The 18,565-nt window shown below is 48.7% G+C and overlaps 2 protein-coding genes across 2 annotated transcripts in view; one reads left to right on the top strand and one right to left on the bottom strand.

Annotated features, from left to right (window-relative positions):
* Window positions 1–986: 986 nt before the first annotated feature.
* LOC116104667 lies at window positions 987–7,548 on the bottom strand. Its single transcript, XM_031391164.1, has 3 exons — window positions 6,835–7,548; window positions 5,279–5,456; window positions 987–1,057 (listed from the first exon to the last, which is right to left on the bottom strand). The coding sequence occupies exons 1-2, from the start codon at window positions 7,502–7,504 to the stop codon at window positions 5,416–5,418; spliced, it is 711 nt and encodes a 236-aa protein (XP_031247024.1). The 5' UTR covers window positions 7,505–7,548; the 3' UTR covers window positions 987–1,057; window positions 5,279–5,415.
* Window positions 7,002–18,565, top strand: part of Itpkb (inositol-trisphosphate 3-kinase B) — a 94,951-nt gene continuing 83,387 nt past the window's right edge. Inside the window, exons 1-2 of the mRNA XM_031391156.1 lie at window positions 7,002–7,154; window positions 8,490–10,590. Of these exons, the coding sequence (XP_031247016.1) occupies window positions 8,686–10,590 (1,905 nt within the window). The 5' untranslated portion in view covers window positions 7,002–7,154; window positions 8,490–8,685. The remainder of the gene's footprint in view (window positions 7,155–8,489; window positions 10,591–18,565) is intronic.

An 18,565-nucleotide genomic window follows, 5' to 3' on the forward strand; every position in this document is an offset into this window, starting at 1 on the left:
ATATATAGTGTCACAAACAGACTTACATACAAAGTGAAATACTGATGTGTTTAGTCCACGGAATATGGTGAAAATATCAATAAATGACTCAAGATTCGCGATGGCTCATCTCGGTTGTCAACTTGGCACACTGAGAAGAAAAAAAAAAAATCTTTATTCTATCAGACCGGCATTTTCTTGATTACTAATGGGGGTAGGAGGGCCCAGCCCACTAGGAGCATCACCATCCCTAGAGAGGTGGGTGTAAAAAATAACTCTGTTTTCCCTTTCTAGCCCATGCTCCTGGAACGATGACGCTGAGACTAATTATTTATTATAAATGCCAAGGCCATAAGCTTTGGCTCCTTCCCTGACTAGCTCATAACTTATTTAACCCACTCAGACTCTTCTCTGTCTTCCACACGGTTAGTGACCTTTCCTCAGCCTCGTGCCTCCAAGTGCTGGCCCAGTCTCCTCTCTGTTCTATCCTGAGGTCAGCTACTTGGGTGGTTTATGTCTGTCTCCTCCACGTTCCTGGTGAAGCTCCTCTAGTCTAACCTGATTCATCCACTTGCTGGTTAGTTACGTTTCCTTCAGTGCCAGCTTCTTCTGCCTCGGCCTTCTCCTCAGCGTCTGATTTCTTTCAGTCAGATTTAAAGCTTTCCGCACGTTGTGAGGGTCAAGAGTCCACAGTTCTCCCTCATGAGCAGGATTCCAGGGTACAAGCAGCATCACCCAGCTCATATCCATTCACTTCTATATAGATAGTACTGAGATTTTTTTTTTCCCCGATTCAAATAAAGCTGCTATGAATATTTATATTTGCATATGTATTTTATTTATTTGTTTGTTTTAAAGATTTATTTATTATAAATAAGTACACTGTAGCTGTCTTCAGGCACCCCAGAAGAGGGTATCAGATCTCATTACGGATGGTTGTGAGCCATCATGTGGTTGTTGGATTTGAACTCGTGACCTTCAGAAGAGCAGTCGGCGCTCCGGGACTATGGAAGGAGGTGGATCCGTGAAACTCACTAACCAGCCAGGCTAGCCATACCAGGGTAGTGAGAGACCTTGCCTGAAAACAATAAGAAAGGAAGAAAGAAGATCTATATAGATTGACCCTTGACCTCCAAATGCACATGTGTACATCCATCCATCCATAAGACATCTACATAACACACACACACACACACACACACAGAAAGAGAGAGAGAGAGAGAGAGAGAGAGAGAGAGAGAGAGAGAGAGAGAGAGAGTTGGTATTGTCTGGATTCCACCCCCACACAGTTACCTGGCAACAGCCAGGTAGGCCTGGCCCACTCTAAGAGGGGCTGCTTGCTCCCTCATCTCTTACTCTCTCTTGCCTCTTACGTTCTTGTTCTCTAACTCTTACTCTTTCCTCTTTCGCCCTTGCTCCCCCTCTCTCTCCATTCTCTTACCCCTCTCTCCACATGGTCATGGCCAGCCCCTACTTCTCTAATCTTTCCTTCTCTCTGCCTTTCTCTGTTTCTACTTCTTTCTTAACTCCTCTCCCCATCCGCTAATAAACTCTATTCTATACTATACCATGTGGCTGGTCTCTCAGTAGGAAGGGACGCCTCAGAATGGGCCCGCTGAAGCCCCTCCTTTCCGCACACCTCACTACACCTAGATAGAACATATCCCTATATTCCTTTATCTTTTTATGATCACAACAGAGAGAGAGGGAAGGAGGGAGGGGGAGAGGGAAAGGGAGAGGGAGAGGGAGAGGGGGAGGGGGAGGGGGAGAGGGAGAGGGAGGGAGGGAGAGAGAGAGAGAGAGAGAGAGAGAGAGAAAGAGAGAGAGAGAGAGATTTGTTTACCCAAAGTCTCCCAGATTTTTCTGCTTTTCTTTTTGAGGCAAGGTCTCATGCATAAGAGGCTGGCCTTGAACTTGCCTTGTAATAGAGTATGAGCTTGAATTTCTGACCCTGCTACCTCCACCACCAGTGCAGTGCATTACAGCTGCATTGCCACTGCACCTAGTTAGTGCACTGCTAATGCAGCCACAAGCCACCATACCTAGTTTATGTGGCTCTAGGGCTCAAACCCAGCTTTAGACTGCTGGGCACTTTGCCAGCTGAACCTCCTATGCGTTCTCATGGAAGTTTCATGGTTTTACATTTAAAGATCTTCTTCTTTTCATTCTATTATATGTGTACGGGTGTTTTGCCCATATGTGTGTATGTTCACACATATGCGCAGTGCCTGTGGAGGCCAGAAGGGGGGTTGGATTCTGTGAAACTGGAGTTACAGATGGGTGTGAGCCACCATGTGGTTGCTAGTCATTGAACCCAGGTCCTCTGGAAGAGCAGCCAGTGCTCCTAACCGCTGAGCCATCTCTCTAGCCCTGGGTTTTAAAGTAACTCTTGACAGCAGGTGATGTTAGTTTTTCTATTTCCTTCTTTGTCAAAGCTATTTTGTCTTTCCTAAATTCTTCTGAATTAAAAAACAAGACAAAAAAACTATTGGGATACTGTGCTTACATTGTACCTGTTAGTGAATTTGAGAAGAAGTGGCATCAAGAATATTAAGTCCTTTAATTCCAGCCCCTGGGAGGCAGAGGCAGGCGGATTTCTGAGTTCAAGGCCAGCCTGGTCTACAGAGTGAGTTCCAGGACAGCCAGGGCTACACAGAGAAACTCTGTCTAAGGAAAAAAAAAAAAAAAGAATATTGAGTTGGGGAGAAAAGATGCTTTAGCTAACCACTGGCTGAACATTGACTGCTCTTCCAGAGGTCCACATGGTGGGTCACAACCATCTATAACTGGATCTGATGCTCTCTTCTGGTGTGTCTGAATACAGCGACAGTATATTCACATACATAAAATAAATAAATCTTTTTAAAAAGGGAAGAGAGAATATTGAGGCCTCTAACCTATGAACATGGTCTATCTCTGTTTTTTCAGGTCTTTTTTTTTTTTTTTCTCAGCACTGTTCTGTATTTTTTCCCTCCAGATTATATACATACTTCTTCATGTTTACCCCTAAGTATTTGACAGTCTTCGGCATTATTACAAAGGTACCATTATTTTAAACATTTTAAATGTCCGAGAGGCATACAATTGGCAGCATTTAATGTCTGAGAGGTGTATGCAGCATTTATCACTCTTATTTCTTTCAGCCTCGCTGCTGTGGGTGGCATAATTCCATGATCAAGTCCTAACTTCAGTGCCTCAGAGTGAGATCACAACAGAAAGGTGGATCTTTTAAAGGGCAGTTAGGGTTAAATAGGTGTGGTGGTTTGAATATGCTTGGCCCAGGAAGTGGTGCTAGTAGGTGTGGCCTTGTTGGAGTAGGTGTGTCACGGTGGGCGCGGGCTTTGAGACTCTCCTCCCAGCTGCCTGGAAGATAGTTTTCTGCTAGCAGCCTTCAGATGAAGATGTAGAACTCTCAGCTCCTCCTGCACCACGCCTGCCTGGATGCTGCCATGCTCCCACCTCGATGATAATGGACTGAAGCTCTGAACCTGTAAGCCAGCCCCAATTAAATGTTGTCCTTAGAAGAGTTGCTTTGGTCATGGTGTCTGTTCACAGCAATGAAAACCCTAAGACACTTGGTATGGTGTGTTCTAATCCGTCAGGACAGGGGTCCTTACAAGAAGAGGAAATCACACCATTGGCACACACAGAGGAAGGTCATGTGAAGATCCAGGAAAGAGAAAGTAATTTGGAAGCCAAGGAGAGAGGCTTCAGAAGAGGTTAACCCTGCTTCCACCCTCAAGAACTATGTGAAAATAAAGCTCTGTTGTCACAACCAACCGGGCTCTGGCTTTTTCTTGGTAACAATAGAGATATATAACACATTTTCTAAGTTTACTTATATCTCTGATAGCTTCTGATAAATTCCACTAGATTTTCTTTTTCTGCCGACATGTATATTGTGTTTAAAAAAAAAAATTAGCTTTACTTCTTTCACCCTAAATGCCTTTTATTTCTTTTTCTTGTGTGACTACACTGACTAGGACATCAAGGGTGTCACATACTTCAAACTGGCTTTGCATTCGCAAATGTATTTGGAATGGGAGTGTTGGGATTTATAGGCACACGCTGCCTCATGCAGGTTTTCAAGCACAACATTGAACAAGAGTGGGAAGGAGAGACCCTGACTGCAGAGCGCATCTGCCCCGCCCTTCATTGTTAAAGGATGATGTTAGCTAAAGATTTTATACCACCGCTTTTTTTTACATCCTAATTTTATAGCATTGATTGGTAAAACTCTGATCCCAAAAGCAAGCAAATGGGTGCCCCAGAAAGGCTCGGGACTAACTAGTTGTAAATAGCTGGTGTAGGGGGTAGCAGCAAGCATAGAGCCTGTGAGCAGTCCACACTGGCGTGGATCAAGCTTTACCAGCTGTGGTAGCGTAGCAGGGCGTACGTGTTGCTCGAACGCCTTGCCTCTTTGGATTTTAATTTCTAATGTAAATGCAGCCTGTAACAACACTTACCTGACAGTGCTGTAATGAGGTTGACAATGTGCAAATTGTGGTTTTTTTTTCTCTTTTGGTGTGTGTGTTTGAGGTAGGGAGAGGTTGCTGAGACAGGATCTCAGGGTTTCAAACTCTGTAGGTAATAGTGACTTTGAACATTTCTTCCTCCTGCCTCCACCACTACGATGCTGGGCTTACAGGTACCTTACACTAGGCCAACAATCACTAGGCCAACAAGCCTGGTTTACGCGGTTCTGAGGATCGATCGCCAGGCATGGTGCATTCTGTCACCCATATTATGTCCTCAGTCCTGTATACATATTCAAAATGTGCCTAAACCAGTGTCTGGAAATAGCAAACCCTATGTTAAAATGTTACGTTCGCTTTACATTGTGGGGGCGAGCTAGATTCTATGGTCGGATGTAAAGCCAGCATGTTGATTTCTTTTTTTTTTTAAGATTTATTTTATATGTATGAGTACACTGTAGCTGTACAGATGGCCGTGAGCCATCATGTGTGTGGCTGCTGGTAATTGAACTCAGGACCTCTGCCGCCCGCTCGCTCTGGTGTTAATTCATTCACCGTAGCTGTTTTCAGACGCACCAGAAGAGGGCGTCAGATCTCATTACGGATGGTTGTGAGCCACCATGTGATGTGGTTGCTGGGAATTGAACTCAGGACCTTCGGAAGAGCAGTCGGTGCTCTCACCCGCTGAGCCGTCTCGCCAGCCCCAGCATGTTGATTTCTGGGGACTTTCACCCAGCCAAAAACCTTCTCAGTGTCGTGGTTAGGATTATCGTCTAGTCTCCCTTGCATCCAAGCCAGAAGTCCCATCTACATACATGTCCTACCTGACAGCAGCTGGTTGGCCAAGGGTTACTCAGAGGCTAAGGGCACATTCCTGCGCATGTGTGCTTTGTGCTGCTTTTCGGTTGCTTCTACTGAGGCGTTTGTCATGGTCCTTGGCATCTACTAGGGCAATCATCTCTCAGATTAGACTTAAGAGCTTGAGTCTTCCTCTTCTTGCCACTAGGAACCAAAGGAGGGAGTCCAGATAAAGGTGGCTTCTTTGTCTAAGGATAGCACCAGAACAAACGCTGGGCATCTTTATTCAGCCCTATTGAGAGTGAGAGGAAATCAGGTTCAAGCCTGTCAGGGAGTGTGTTTTTTGTTTTGTTTTGTTTTGTTTTTAAACAAAAACAAAAACAAAAAAACAAAGCCAGAAAGGACTTGTCTGACTCCAGGAATTCCTGGCTGGAAGGGTTCTTGGTTTCGAATTTGCTCGAGTCTTCTGACCAAGCGGCAGCAGGTTGCTTTGCTCACTTCAGCGGTATTGTTACATAAACAAGTAAGCCGTCTGCTTGCTCCAGGCGGTCAGGTTTCCCATCTGAGTTTTGGCTAATCAGGATCTATGGGCGGATTCCAGCTTGGGGATTCTTAACTCTCCTAAGCCTCGCAGCTGTGTTCCCTGTTTCCACTAAACGCTAGAGTTTAAGATTTAGGGAATTATGCAAAACACGCTTGCAGTGCGGGGTGGGGCTTAAGTGTGTATGTATGGGGGCAGGGACTGTCCCGCCCTCTAGGGCTGCCTGCTGCTCCCCACCCCCCATTTATTTGAGGGTGGAGTAGAACCCTTGGAAATCCAAGAGACTGAGCAAGTAGTTTAAGCCATTGATCAAGCCTCAGCCTCAGGACTATACTTTTTCTTAAAATAACTTTGAGAAATGAGTGCAAAAATATTCGAACGGCACAGTCTCTGTGTGCATTTATAGATAAAATGCTTAACGCCAAGCCCCTTCACACGTCTAGCAGTTACCCTTACCCGACAAGCCGTTCAGCAGCTCACAGCCCAACCAGTCTTCCGAAATTCTACCCTGATGCATTAAAATCTGCAACTGTGCAAGGAAATGCCCTGCAATATATATGCAACATATCTTGTAAGAGCTGCCTATTGTAGTGTACACGCGCTGTTCATGCAGAATATTACCCCTCTTTCAATGCCAAAAAAAAATCCCCCAACTAGCAGTTTTGTTCAGCACAAATACTCAAAACTTTATTAAAAACAGTTTTCAAAAGTAGCTTCATAAAACTAGACACCAGCAAGCCTTGGTCGAAGAGTGGAAAATAAATCGTATATCTTTAACCCACAGAAGTTAAAGTCTCTCTCGCTCGCTCTCTCTCTCTCTCTTTTTTTTTTTTTGTTAGCTAACAATGGAAACTTTTTTTTAAGTGTTTCCCTCCCTCGGTTTGCCAAGCAATAGAAAAAAAAAAGAAGAAAAGAAAAACTTGTTCCGCTGAGTTCAACCCCAGACAAGCTCACAACTTCCTTCCTGCTTTCCTCCCCCAAGCCCCCGCCTTTCTGCCTCCTCCCTCAACCCCCAACTTTTTTTTTTTTTTTAAATCTTACATTGAACAAACACTGAAGTAGCCGGGAGCAGACGCTGACAGCGGTAGTGTCTCCAACCAGGCACAGAGCAGCGCAGGGTCGGCCTGGCGGTGTCCCCTCCGGGATCGCCTAGTCCCTGCGCCGGTACATTCAGCCTCGTTGCACCCCACGTTTTTGGTCTTCCATAAGTTGTTGCGGAAACCCTTTGGAAGGTTGGGGTTTTTTGTTTGTTTGGTTGTTTTGGATTTTTTTTTTTTAACTGTAAGCCACCTGGTCTGTACGAGCCCGGAGTCCCCGGGGCATGTCGCCTGCACGGGACCTGGGAGTCTGAGCAATTGCAGGTAAGCGTGGCGGCTCCTTCCTGGCCCCCGTCTCTGAACACTCTTTCCGCTCCATCTGTGCCGGGGTTCCTCTGGCTGTTCCGGGGTCCGAGCACAGCACGGAGGGGAGGGCTAGACCGACGGAGAAGGGAGGCTGATCTGGGACGGTAGCGTGGCGTGGCCTTGGGGCCAGAGGAGGCGATTCGACTTTCCCACCGCCTTCCGGGGCCGCTGCGCCGCGCCACCTCCCCGGCGCGCTGCGGGCGGCTGGGGCTCGGCTTGCCCCGGAGGCTCCGCTGGCGCCAGGCGAGGCTGCCCGGGATGCGCGAGGCCCTGCCCTCGGCCGGCCGCGCTGCTCCCGGGCTTAGCATGCCGGACTCCGGAGGGCTGCAGAGTCTCAGGCCTGCACAATGAGAAGGCTTCCGGGCTGCAGCGGTGCAAGCAAGCCCGGAGTTCCTCCGAGGGGTGTGGGTCCCTGAGGCTACAAGGGCAGCCGGGTCCTAGCTAACAGGATGCGCGCTGGGCTGAGTAGCTGCGGACATGCAACCCCCCCCCCTCTCTCTCTCTCACACACACACACACACACACACACACACACTCGCTGCAGGGTGTGAAGAGACTGTAGGGAGCTTCCAGGATTGATTCCAGTGCTGGGTACTGCAGAGTTTGGTCCCTGGCGCGCACGCGTGCCCACATTCACAAAACACACTTGTTTGGAGACAGACAGATATCAAGGCTAGTGCTGGAAAGTGCCTGGGCTGCCCCCACCCCACCCCCACCCCCAAGCTCTCCCAGGCCTTTCATAGGCCGAGAGACATAGCCCCGAGTCCGGGATCAGAAAGAAAACGGCGGGCACACAAGTCCCCTTCCAGGTCTCGGCTCCTGCAGCGGTTTGGGGAAGGCAGGTAAGGTCAGGTTCCCTGTGATTTGGTCTCTGATGTCCTGAGAGGGTGGAGCAGGGCTGCCTGTCATCCTCGACAGCCGGTGTTTGCTCTAGCCGAAGGAACCTGATCAGTCTCGGCGGAGGGAACCAGAGAGTTGCACCTCCTACCCTGGCCATCCGCGTGGCTACCGAGACTAATTTCAAAAATTGGGATTCTTGGGGCGTATCCCAAGCTGGGGGTGGGGGGTGGGAGGGAAGGTGGACTACGGCCGGAAAATACGAGCAGAGGCCACCGAGGAGGCCCGGCATGCCTCCTCACTGAGCATCACAAACCCTGGAGGCTAGACATCCAGGGGCACCCCGTTCCCAGCAGACTGGGGTCCCGGGGCTCCCTCTGCTCTCTGCGGGGGGGCTCTCGCCACCCTCCCTGGATGCCTTCGGGAATTCTGACTTTTCTCCTTGTGTCTCCACAGGCGCGAGATCGTTTATGGAGCTTGGGGAGGGGGCCGAGCCCTCGATCTTGCCCCGTGCCCGCCGCCTAGGTCATGCTCCATCAGTGCGCGGAGCTGCGGCCGCCCGGCCTCCGGGACTAAGCCGGGAGCCGCGAGAGGAGGAGGCGCCGGCGGTGGAGCGGGACGGAGAGCCGCGGCGGCGGGCGGACCCAGTACTATGGCTGTGTACTGCTATGCCCTCAATAGCCTGGTGATCATGAACAGCACCAACGAGCTCAAGAGTGGCGGCCCCCGGCCCAGCGGCAGCGAGACGCCCCAGCCCACCGGGAGGCCCGCGCTGAGTCCCGGCAGCGTCTTCAGCCCCGGGAGAGGCGCCTCCTTTCTCTTCCCCCCAGCAGAGTCGCTGTCGCCAGAGGAGCCCGGGAGTCCTGGGGGTTGGCGCAGCGGCCGGCGCAGGCTGAATAGCAGCAGTGGCAGCGGAGGCGGCGGCAGCAGCAGCAGCAACAGCAGCAACAGCAGTAGTGGCGTGGGCAGTCCCAGTTGGGCTGGCCGCCTGCGAGGGGACGCGCAGCAGGTGGTGGCGGCCCGCGTCCTCTCCCCACCTGGGCCAGAGGAGGCCCAGAGGAAGCTGCGGATTCTGCAGCGCGAGTTGCAAAATGTGCAGGTGAACCAGAAAGTGGACATGTTCGAGGCGCAAATCCAGGCACAGAGCTCTGCCATTCAAGCGCCCCGAAGCCCGCGTTTGGGTAGGGCTCGTTCGCCCTCCCCGTGTCCCTTCCGGAGCAGCAGCCAGCCCCCCGGAAGGGTCTTGGCTCCGTGCTCCCCAAGTGAGGAACGGAGAACAAAGTCCTGGGGAGAACAATGTACAGAGACCCCGGATGCCAACTCCGGGAGGAGAAGCAGGCTCAGCACACACCCCTCGAAGGACAAGGAGGGAGTGGCCCCTCTTTTAGGCCCAGCCAGCCCGACCAGGTTAGGGACTCAGAGTCCATCCACTTCAGTGAGAATGGAAAGAGGTACCCCGGCCAGTCCCCGCTGCGGCTCACCCACACCCATGGAAATTGACAAGAGGGTTGCTCCCTCACTGGAGCACTTTGGAACTAGCTTAACGTTGGCTACTAAAGTGGCAGCTTCAGCGGCATCCGCTGGACCACACCCTGGAATTGATTCTGCCCTCGTGGAGACAGCCTGTGAGCTCGGGGGCATGAGCCCCTGGGAGGCCCAGATGGAGAGACGAGGGCAGTTTCTGGGCAGGGAGACCGGTTCAGTCCCAGAGCCTGTCCGGACCCACATTAGAGAACCCCCTGGAAGGGTGGGAAGAGGAATTCACTCTGTTGGTGGGCAGGGCTCCTGGACACCTGAAGTCATCAAAAGGCCAGAAGAGAGGACTGTGACTGCTCAAAGCTCAGAGCCCTCGGAGGATCCGAGATGGTCTGGACTGCCTGGAGACCTGGGTTCCATAGGACCTGAGAAGGGAGGAAGTAGGATTCCAGGAATCAGAGGACTCCAGCAGACCCTGGACAGTGTGAGAGAAGGGTCTCCAGCAGTGGGCTTGCTTGGGGGCAGCCAGGCAGCACAGCCAGGGAGCAGGGATGTGGAGGCAGGAGTTCATTATGGTGGAATGCTGGAACCTTCACCACCTGGGGAACCCCAGTGCCTCCCCGGGGACAGTGTGGGAATGCAGCCCGAGAGTTCCCTAGTTTGGCCCAGTGCTGTGGAGGAAGCTTCCCAGATCTGGACGTGTGACACAGGGGTACAGTTGAAGGGGACTTGGGGAAGCCAGCATCGAGATGGAGAGGCTCACCCTAGCTGCCAAGAGACGCCCGCAGACCAGAAGGACGAGGCCTCCTTAAAAGAGGCCTGCAGCCCCAGCAACATACCGGCCATCCCTTCAGTCGTTATTACAGATGTGGGTGATCAGGAGGATGGAGGGTTAGAGGAGATCCAAGGAAGCCTTCGGGGCCCCCTGCCTCTGAGGAAGCTGTCGTCCTCCTCAGCCTCCTCCACCGGCTTCTCCTCTTCCTATGAGGACTCGGAGGAAGACATCTCCAGTGACCCTGAGCGCACTCTGGACCCCAACTCCGCCTTTTTGCACACCCTGGACCAGCAGAAGCCCAGAGTGGTGAGTGTTGGCGAGCAATTTTTACCAATTCATGCTTTCAGCAGACCTTGGATACTCCCGTGCATTCTCCTGGTTCTCTTACTTCTTGCTGAGCGGTAAAGACCCTGAGCAAGGCTCTGGTAAAGTCACAATACGGGTGACTACAGGTGGGTTTGTTGTGGGCACCGCCTACCAAGCACTCTGAAGACTGGGCAGTGAGTTTGAGCCGTTCTTCCTGTACAAGTATTTAAAGACAGGTTTGAAGGAACATAAGATTCGTGTGTGTCAGTCATAATAAACCCATCCTGAGATGGTGAGCAGAGATGCTTCGTGTTGTTTTGACTTGATGGAGTGAAACACTTAATGTCATGATTTATTCAGGCTGACAAGGCTATCTATTGGCCTCTCTACTCCTAGGCAGAAAGAAATGTGAGTGATATGATTCTGTGACAGGCCCCTGACCTCTGCAGATGTGGTTGTGTGGTTGATCTATGGTTTGAGCAACTTTTGAGATTCACACATAAGTTAGGCAGGAGTTGGCAATATCCGCATCAGTCAAAGTAGCTAATAAGCAGGGTGATGTGTGAGATAAATGGAAAAGTATCTTTTGAGCCAAGTAGATACTTTCTTTCGTAGCTTCATTTGAGTTGAGTTAACACATGGTGTCTCCTTAGGAGTATAAGTTGGGACAGGTCCATTTCTGGTACATTTTTACGTGTATGCTTGAGTTCACTACACTAACTCTGGTTCTGTCTGAGGCAGTGACAGATGTTAGTTCCTACTATGTGGTTAATCCCATTTCGGGGCTGCGGTCAGTCTCTTTTAGAAGGTAATTGTTGAAGCTAGCTCTTCTCAAATGGGATGCTCTCTCTCTCTTGCCTGCCCATGGAGGATGGGAATTTCCTTACCTGGCATGCAAGAGGTTGTAGGGCTTCCTTGTGGGGAAAGCCGCATGGTATTTTAGTGGGTAGCCTTCTGGTTTCATCTTAAATGTGAGATTCCACCCATTTGTACCCCAATAACTTTCTCCACCCTTATTGGTGCAGTTCTAGTCAATACACTTCACTAAGAAACTCTGGACTCCAAAGCACAGCCCTTTCCAGCTTGCACTTCAGAAATCACCGTGTAGTTTGGAAGATCAGCAATTTCTTTCTCTGAAACTCAGTTTTCTGCTGGTAATCTAGAGAGACAAATGTGTTTGCAAACAGGAGTCTTAATCAGCCTGTCATTTGGGGGCCAGAACAGGACTCCAGGCATCTTGTACCTGCTGCCAGGCACCTGCATTATCCCCTTTAGAGAAAAGGCGGCAGGCAGGCAGTCTACCAGCAGGGGACAGTGGTCACGGGGCAGGTGGGAAACGCATCTTTTTGAAGGTGAGCCTCAATTTCTCTGCCCTCTGCTCAGCAGTTACTAGTAAGTAAGAGAGGGTCTTCTCCCCATTTGTTTTTGAAACCCCAAAAAGCTTGGCTGGCACGCACACCCAAATAGCTCTGAGTCGTTGTGCAGTTTCCGCTTGCCCTTTCTGTAGTGGCTGAGCAGTCCACTGCTTGCCCAAACCGTCCATACATGCATGGACTTTGAAAACAAAGTCTTGTTTGGGAGTGAGTTCAAGGGAAGATAAATAATAACAGGTACCATAAGGTACACAGCTTTATTTTCTTCCTTTGTCAGATTAAAACCAGATAAGTAACCAGCGAGGAACTGTTAAGAGAGGCTCAGAGGTGAGATGCTGCTATGCTCCGCCTCCCGCCTTTGAACAGGCTCTTTTAGACACCCACAAAATGGAGTTAGGAAGAAAGACATCACCTGCCCACTTTGCTCTCTGAAGCATGTGAAGGAGAGAGAAAGAGAGGGGAGCGGGGGAGAGAGAAATGCTGTGTGTGCGTGTGCTCGTGCGCATTGGGGTCAGATGAGTGTGGGTAATCAACTGGAAATTACGGAATCCTAGGGACTTTTGTGCCTTGGTTGAGGGCTTGCACTATGAGCAGAGGTCTCTTTTTAGGCTAATCGTGATGGTGGAGTTTATCTGGACCGGCAAACCGTCTGCTCATTGGATCAAAACTCACTCATTTCCCCCCCTTGGCCCCACCCCGCCGAGATTGCTATTCTGTCTGCAGAAGACCAGACATCTTGATGGACCTGGGAGGCTTGTGGGCTGCCCTTTTGATGTCTGGTAGATGAAGTCTAGAGGGGCCCAACTTGTGCTTCCTCTAAACCCTTCTGAGTTCTCCTCCGATTCACTTCTGTGTGTACAGCGCCACGGCACTGCATCTGGGCACGTTCCCACTCGCCCACTTTCCCTCAACACACGCTCACTCTTGCTCGCCCTCACCTTTGCATTGCTCACACACACTAACACGTGCCTACACATGCTCACACTCAACTCCTGCCCCTCCACACACATCCATTCACTCAAACACGTAGGTTGGACGTGGCACATTCACACAATCAACCCCAGCCCTCTGAGCCAAACTAGACCCGAAGGATTTTTACCGCTGCTCTGCCTTCCCACGTGCCCTCTGCCGCTTACTGTCTCATGTGTGATCGAGTGTACAGGCAGGGTGTGACAGCATATCGACGTCGTAAGGATCAGACACTTGGGATTTGCTTGGAAGGGACAATCATGCATCCCCGTCTGCAGCAGCTTACATTCTGGTCCATTCACACTTCCTGTTCCCTGAGCTCTGAACAGAACCAAATGACACTGGGCAAGGATGGTCGCTCCCTTTCTTCTTTCCCTATAGCAGAAAGCATTTATTTTGTTATCCTCTTAGATCATTCTATTCAAGAGCCTGGGGCGCTGAGATTCCAGGTAGAGAGTGTGACATTATCACGTAGAAGCCTCTTACCTTACAAAATAGATTGGATTGATTCGTTCCAAAATTCTACTATCAATAATGTGTATGCACAAAAATGGAACAAGGGGCCAACAAGATGGCTCAGCTGGTCAGGGTGCTTGCCACCTGGCTGAAGACCAGAGTTCGATACCCAGAACCTGCATGGTAGAAGGAGGGAATTGGTTCCAGCAAGTCATCCATGGCAGGTACACCTACCTACCTACCTACCCTCCCCCACATATATATATACACACACACACACACACACACACACACATGCATAAACACATGCATGCACGTATGCATGCAAAAATTCATAAATTAAAATGTAAAATATAAACATATAAAAAAAACTCCAAACAATGGTCTCATACCTGTAAACTATATAAGGAAGTAGACTATCAGAGAGTCTCTGCGTCCTGGTGTTTTCTACGTTTAAGGGCCCCCGGAATTTTGTTTCTTTGGACTTCATTGGGGTAGGGGGGTGTTATTGAGCAGTGTTACTTCTTTTTAGTGGAAAATGAATTTGTAAACATGGCCCAATTTAACCTGTTTGAGATGGTTGTGTGTGTGGCGAGTTTATGTCTGATTATCTAATAGTGAGCACTTTTAAGTGGACACTTAAAAAGGTTTATTTATTTTTTTATATGTGTATGTGTGGGTAAACACAAGTGTGTGGAAATGCTTCCAGAGATCAGGGCATGTGTGGGATCCCTGGAGCGGCTGTGAGCTGTCTGATTTGGGTATTGAGAAAGGAACTCGAGGTCCGCAGGAATACCAAGCGCTCCTAGCTACTGAGGCATCGCTCCAGCCTCTGGAAACGGTAGAAGAGGATGTTGAAGGCTCAGATTGTGGGGCACAGATGGCGCTTTCTGATTCCCAAAGATGGGGTCCCATCTGCCTGTCTGCCTGTCTCTCTCTTGGATACAGGGGATTCTCGATCTAGGGGACCTGGAGTTATTTATCTGAGATACTGACAAAAACAAACAAACAACAAAAACAAAACAAACAAAAACCCAAGGTTCAAAAGCAACAGGACCTGGGGCACTCACGGAAGGGCCCTGGCTCTCTGGCGCCATTTTCTCTTTCTCCACTGTGCATAATTCCAGAGTGATTCAAGGGGGTCCATCTCACCTCAACTTTCTGCAAGCACTTCATTCTAGACACTCCCAGCTCCATACTTAGTGGGTGTGAAGTATGTGTCAGCATGTTTGGAGATGTGACAAGGATCCTTTGTCATGGGCTTTGGCATTAAGGCCCAAACCAGGCACCTTTAAATGTGTGCTTTTATTGAGGCCAGTTGACTGACGGCCCTGTCTCTCTTCCTCCCTTTACCAGAAGGTCGGTTCTTTGTAACTTCACATTAAGCAAACAGATAAACACCAACCAAGCAACGAACCAAACGGCCAAAATCCCCCATCAGAACCAAGCATCAGCACCAAAACTGAGGTTTTCATCGTAATCACTCAGATCTTAGGGACCGTTCTGATAACGTTTGGAAACAGGCTTTGTGACACAGAGCCAAAATGTCCCTTCAAAGCACTATCTTATCGGCGGTGAAAGTTTTTATTAAATGGATAAGGAGGAAGAAAGTTGGACTCTTGACATCACTTTCCATGAGATTGTTTACATTCTGCAGAAATGCATTTTGAGATATACCTCACCTTTAGCTTTTTAATAAGAAAGCAGGGAAATGGATTTCAAGTGTGACCTAACTCATCCTCAGAGCTCTGTTTGCAAGAGCTGAATTGCTACCAAGTCACCTTTCTGACTTTGTTGGTACATGATTGCTGAATGTAGTTATAGATTAGATTTGTTTTATATAGTTTATTTAAATTCCTAGGGGTATCGATAACATTGTTTAGACTTGTTTTATTTTGCCTGGTACCAACTTAGTCACCTAAAGGTAGATTTTTTTTTTTTTAAAGAATTTAATGGAAAGAATTTTATCTTGTGGAAAAACCTCTGTAGATTTTAGATAATCAACAGGTGATTCAGAATTAACTCAGGAATTCTTTTAAATTACCTTGTGAAGCCAGGTGTGATGGTGTGTGCCTGCAATGTCAGCACAACCCCCCAACCCAGGCTGATCCTAAAGGATTTCCAGTGTGAAGCCAGCCTGGACTGTGTAGCTAGCTCCTATCTGAAAAATAAGCAAATAATTAAGTTGTACTGTGGTCATGTTATCAGTGTGGAGGAATCTATGAGTTTGGTTATAGGAGTGGGCAGCTTGGCATGGAAAATATGTACACTATACTCTAGGCTCCACGAGAAGCATGGTTTGCTGGCTTTATTTTCTTGTGAATCAGAGGAAGGCATTGCCTCCTACCAACTGTAAACTCTTTGGTTTTACAAAAAGTTTGCTAGAGTGTCACCTGCCCCTTCAGGATTTTACAGGACCTTGAGAGTATTGTATGACCATATACTCTTAACTCCCAGACCCAACTAATGACGGGCCTGCAGGTGGTTTCAAGAGCATAAGCAGAATGTTCAGTTTTTCCTTAAGAACCATAGGGAGTGTCCGTCTGACTGAGGATGGCCATCTTGGAAGTCTGGACGAATCGGCTACCTTGGTCTTCCGGTCCGAGCCATCAACCCTGACTGGTGTAGTCTCTGTCTCTGTTCTCAAGCTGAGATCCTCCTATTTATCTTGTTGTCTTCTCACTGAGCCTTCCCACTCTGTCCCGACTTACCGGTGGGCACAGTAGTTCTAACCCATTTTTCAGGTCAACTCTTAGTATAAAGACAGCTTAAGTCTCATTAGCCAAAAGACAAGGCACGTAAGCATATGTGATCTCATTATATATATATATATATATACATATATATATATATATAATATATGTACATATAATATATATTATCTCTATAATTTATATATATTATATATTATATGTATTATATATATTAGCCCTGGCTGTACTGGAACTCACTCTGTAGACCAGGCTGGCCTCGAACTCAGAAATCCACCTGCCTCTGCCTCCCAGGTGCTGGGATTAAAGGCGTGTGCCACCACTGCCCGGCTGAGCTTTTTTTAAAAACATTTTTAAAATTAATTTTATTATTATTATTTTAAATTTTATTTTATTTTTTACTTATTCATTTTACATCCCTCCTACTGCCCCTTCCCTGTTACTCCCCCTCACAATCCTCTCCCCCTCTCCCTCCCTTTCTCCTCTTGAGTGGATGGGGTCTTCCCTGGGTATCCCCCTACCCTGGCACTTCAAGTCTCTGCAAGGCTAGGCACTTCCTCTCCCACTGAGGCTACACAAGGCAGCCCAGCTAGTAGAGCGTATCCCATGTACAGACAACAGCTTTTGGGATAGCCCCTGCTCCAGTTGTTCAGGACCCACATGAAGATCAAGCCTCATATTTGCTACATATGTGTGGGGAGGCCTAGGTCAGCCCATATGTTCTTTGGTTGGTGGTTCAGTCTTTGAGCGCCCGAAGCGTCCAGGTGAGCTGATGCTGTTGGTCTTCTTGTGGAGTTCCTATTCCCTTTGGGCCCCACAAACCTTCCTCCTATTCTTCCATAAGTGTCCCCAAGCCCCATCCACTGTTTGGCTGTGGGTGTCTGTATAGGTCTGAGTCAGCTGCTGGGTGGAGCCTCTCGGAGGACAGTCATGCTCCTGTCTGTAAGCAGAACAGAATAGTGTCAGGGATTGGTGCTTGCCCATGGAGTAGGTCTCAGGTTGGGCCGGTTTCACAAAGCTTCTTAAGTGGATAGGTTCCTTACTCACTTTTAAAGATCCAACTGTGCTTCAAAAAGCTGGCTTAGTGCGTAAGGCACTTGCTGCGCAAACCCGATGACCTGAGTTCAATCCCTGGAGCCTTCATAAAAGCAGAAGGAGAGAACCGGCCATACACAGTTGTCATCTGGCCTCCACAAGCATGCTGTGCCACACATCTGCATTCATAGGCGTCATGTATGCGCATACAACAACAACAACAACAATAAAGTAACACACACACACAAAATAAAGCATTTGCTAAATGAGAGAGGGAGGGAAAAAGCATCTCATGTCTATCCATAGGAGAAGTGTTGACCTGTCCTGAAAATGCATGAAGGGAAAATCTCACAATGAAGGCGAGTTCATTGCTGATCTCCTGAATCCCGATGCTTCAGGGATAAGCCAGCTTAACTTGGGTGTGGGTTGCCTGGGCCACACGTGGCGTGTAACTCACCGGAGAACTAGCGAGAGTCAGGGTGGCCTGATGGAGTGGTGAGAGTTCCATGCCACAGGGTTGATAGAGTGTCCTGCGTAGTGTCACAGGGTAGTGGCTCAGTATAAAAAGAGACAACACTGTTGCTGACTGGGAGTGCTCCAGAGGCAGCGGAAAACTGGGTTCCATGGCGGAGAGTCTCCTTAGCATCTCCAAGACCGCACCATCCACTTTCATCCTGACACACTCCTACAGAGTGGTTTGCCTCTGGCTGAAAGGCTAGAATCAGATGTTTTCCGAAGACGGGAATTCTCCAGCTGATGTGCGCTTGTGTCCCTCCGTGTGGCTTCCATGTGTTAATACATGGAAGAAGGCTGGTTTTAGCTTCCACTTCAGTCCTAGTACCTACATGCAGGGTTGGGAATTTCTTTGAGGGTTGGGGCTCAAAAGAGAAGGACTGTAGACCTTGGTCTACAACAGAAGAGCCTGCTCTATGTGGCTGTCAGGGAACAAGGTCAGTCCGACACGACATATTTGTGTAGTAAATGGTTCGGGGAAGATGCCTCTGACAGTTCCTACTTAAAGGCAGGGACTTCCGGGTTTGTGCGGCAAGGTCTGGTTCAGGATATTCATTTCCTTAGTCAGCAACCCTCAGGCATGTTTCTCAATCATTCTAAGAAGAATTTATGGTCAGAAATCATAGCTTTCCCCCTTATTGATATTTTGGACAGTATATTAATTTGATATCATGTGATAGAAGCCCATTCAACAAAAGGTCTCTCTCTCTCTCTCTCTCTCTCTCTCTCTCTCTCTCTCTCTCTTCAGGACACTAGCCAGCACAACTTAATTTTTTTTTCTTGAAATGTTGATTTTTCTCATTTTTGACCAGCTGCCAAGTTTTCTGAGTAACAGTGGCAGGGGATGTGCCGAAAGTCCTGGGTTCCATTCCCATCATGTGTGTGTGTGTGTGTGTGTGTGAGAGAGAGAGAGAGAGA

This window comes from Mastomys coucha, unplaced genomic scaffold, assembly GCF_008632895.1.
Source record: "Mastomys coucha isolate ucsf_1 unplaced genomic scaffold, UCSF_Mcou_1 pScaffold1, whole genome shotgun sequence".
Lineage (NCBI taxonomy): Eukaryota > Metazoa > Chordata > Mammalia > Rodentia > Muridae > Mastomys > Mastomys coucha.